General features: G+C 38.3%; 1 protein-coding gene across 1 annotated transcript; it reads right to left on the bottom strand.

The window, feature by feature from the left end:
- Nucleotides 1–6: 6 nt before the first annotated feature.
- LOC124892875 lies at nt 7–1,056 on the bottom strand (the record flags this gene model as incomplete). The annotated part of the gene is made up of 3 exons (XM_047404053.1): nt 503–1,056; nt 271–410; nt 7–152 (listed from the first exon to the last, which is right to left on the bottom strand). Coding segments are annotated over exons 1-3 (840 nt in total), but the record flags the coding sequence as incomplete, so codon positions are not given.
- Between the last annotated feature and the right edge of the window lie 1,182 nt (nt 1,057–2,238).

The raw sequence follows: 2,238 nt of genomic DNA, 5'->3' as shown, positions 1-2,238 counted from the left end.
ATTAACAATTGTGCGTCCCAACTCTGCAGTTTTTTTGTACCCGCTGGTCTCAGTATCATACTCGCGTAGATCATAATATCCTGTCAAGGGACGATCTACAAGAAAACACACGTGCTTGCTGTCATTCCAGATTGGAAAGACATCAATCACGCCTTTCGAACCAGAAATGAGATTTTCAAAAGTGTGGCGAATACTCCCAAGTACTCCTTACATTATCATAAGTACCAATGACTATGGTCTCTTTGAAAATGTATACAAGGGTAAGCAAACCTTGCGCTAGCCCTAGCCAAACAACACGACCAGTGGGAATTTTACTGCAGTTGACATCATAATGATCAAGAAACCAAGGACGGTCAATTCGCATAGCTTCTTCTTTCTTCGTATCAAAAGCTAGAACACTACCGTCACTTCTGAGCCAGTGCAGAGAATGCGCCAATAAACAGTTGGACTACCAAAGGACAAAGATATGGACGTATTGGTTGTCAGTTGGATTTCACGCCACAAGCCAGGACGCTCTGATGAAAGTACGTGAAATTTGTAGAACGAGTTGGAATTTTCAGCCGGATAACTGATGGTCACCACTTTGTATTGATTTGGATTCGGGTAATCAACAGCCAGGCCTATATTGCCAATTAACTGACTGCTAGGCAGTGGGTATGGTATCAATTGGTGCAGTCCAGTTATGGGATTGAAAACGCAGAATCTCTTAGCTCTTTCGAAGTCGAAGAGAATGAGACCATTACATGAGGACAAAATCTCAATGTCATCGGAAAAAGCCGTCTGCCATTGATTGATTGGTTTCAAGGAGATTTTGTGGAGGGTTTTGGGTGGCCCATTGACTGAATAGAGGAGTTCTAAAGAACCGTCGTTTTGCAAATTGAGCAAAATTTGGGAAAATTCAGAATCAGATATCTTGAAATCAAGATACTTGTTTAGAACCTTACATTGAATAGCTTGCTTCAAGGGCAAGCGGGCGATGATCTCCCCAACTAGAACATCATCCTTCAAATCCATTATACCCTTGTCTTTCTTTGCTCTCTTGTTGCTGTCTGTCATGTCGGAATTTTGTTTGGATCAAGAGTGAGTTTTATCTGAATACGACTTCTACAGTAACTTATATATATGAAGGAGGTGTCTTTTATGAAAGGGTGTGTTGTTATGAAAGGCTGTGTCGTTTCATTTTTGTTACTGAAGGGTGTGTCGTTTCATTTGTTACTAAAGGGTGTGTCTTTATGAAGGGGTGTGTCGTTTCATTCGTTGCTAAAGGGTGTGTCGTTTCATTTGTTACTAAAGGGTGTGTCTTTATGAAAGGGTGTGTTGTTTCACTTGTTACTAAAGGGTGTTTCGTTTCATTCGTTGCTAAAGGGTGTGTCGTTTCATTTGTTACAAAAGGGTGTGTCTTTATGAAAGGGTGTGTCGTTTCATTTGTTACTAAAGGGTGTGTCGTTTCATTCTCACCCGTTTGAATCAAATCCAACATCTAACGTAACATTTACCAAAGGGTATGTCCTTTAGATGAAGAGGTGTATTTTAAACGAAGGGGTGTGTCGTGTGTCGTTTCTTTCTTTGGTTACCACCAGTTTGATTTGAATCCAACTTTTACTTCACTTTTATGGAGAATTTTTTTTTACAACACTCTCCAAAATCTCTATTCTTCTCCAACTTTCTGTTCCAAAAAGATACCATGACTGAAGAAGAACAAGGCAGAAAGAGAAACATCTGCAGACACTGTAATCAAAGTACCATGATGGCAGTAATATATGATATGATGACGATAATTTGAAAAAAATGTTGAGAGATGTTGTGAAATTGTTTTGATGATTGACGAATATTCGAATAGACCAAACAAAAATTTGATTGTCCACGTACGACGAATAATTATTATCAAACGAGTAATGCCATTACAATATCTGCGACTTGATAGATCTGATACACTTTGGGGCATAATTCGTCGATCTGTTATCTTGCTCCTCATTCTCTAATTTCCTTTATTTTTCTTGTTAAGAGCTATGAATATTTATGCGTGTAAAAAAGATACGTACGTATACTAAATATATAGCAGAAGAACCCAATGACTTTGAATTGACCAAAATCAGTGGTCGATCAGATTGACAAACATCAATCGAATCTTGAGGAGGCTACACTGAATTTAAGAGCAGTAAATTAAAGATGTAAGTAAAAAGTATTTTCTGCGGATTTTGGATCAAGAGGATTGTTATGGATCCTTATTAAAGAAAA

Source organism: Capsicum annuum, unplaced genomic scaffold (genome assembly GCF_002878395.1).
Source record: "Capsicum annuum cultivar UCD-10X-F1 unplaced genomic scaffold, UCD10Xv1.1 ctg51484, whole genome shotgun sequence".
Taxonomy (NCBI): domain Eukaryota; kingdom Viridiplantae; phylum Streptophyta; class Magnoliopsida; order Solanales; family Solanaceae; genus Capsicum; species Capsicum annuum.
The sequence above is the reverse complement of the archived record's forward strand: the minus strand, read 5'-3'. Positions and strand labels throughout refer to the sequence as shown.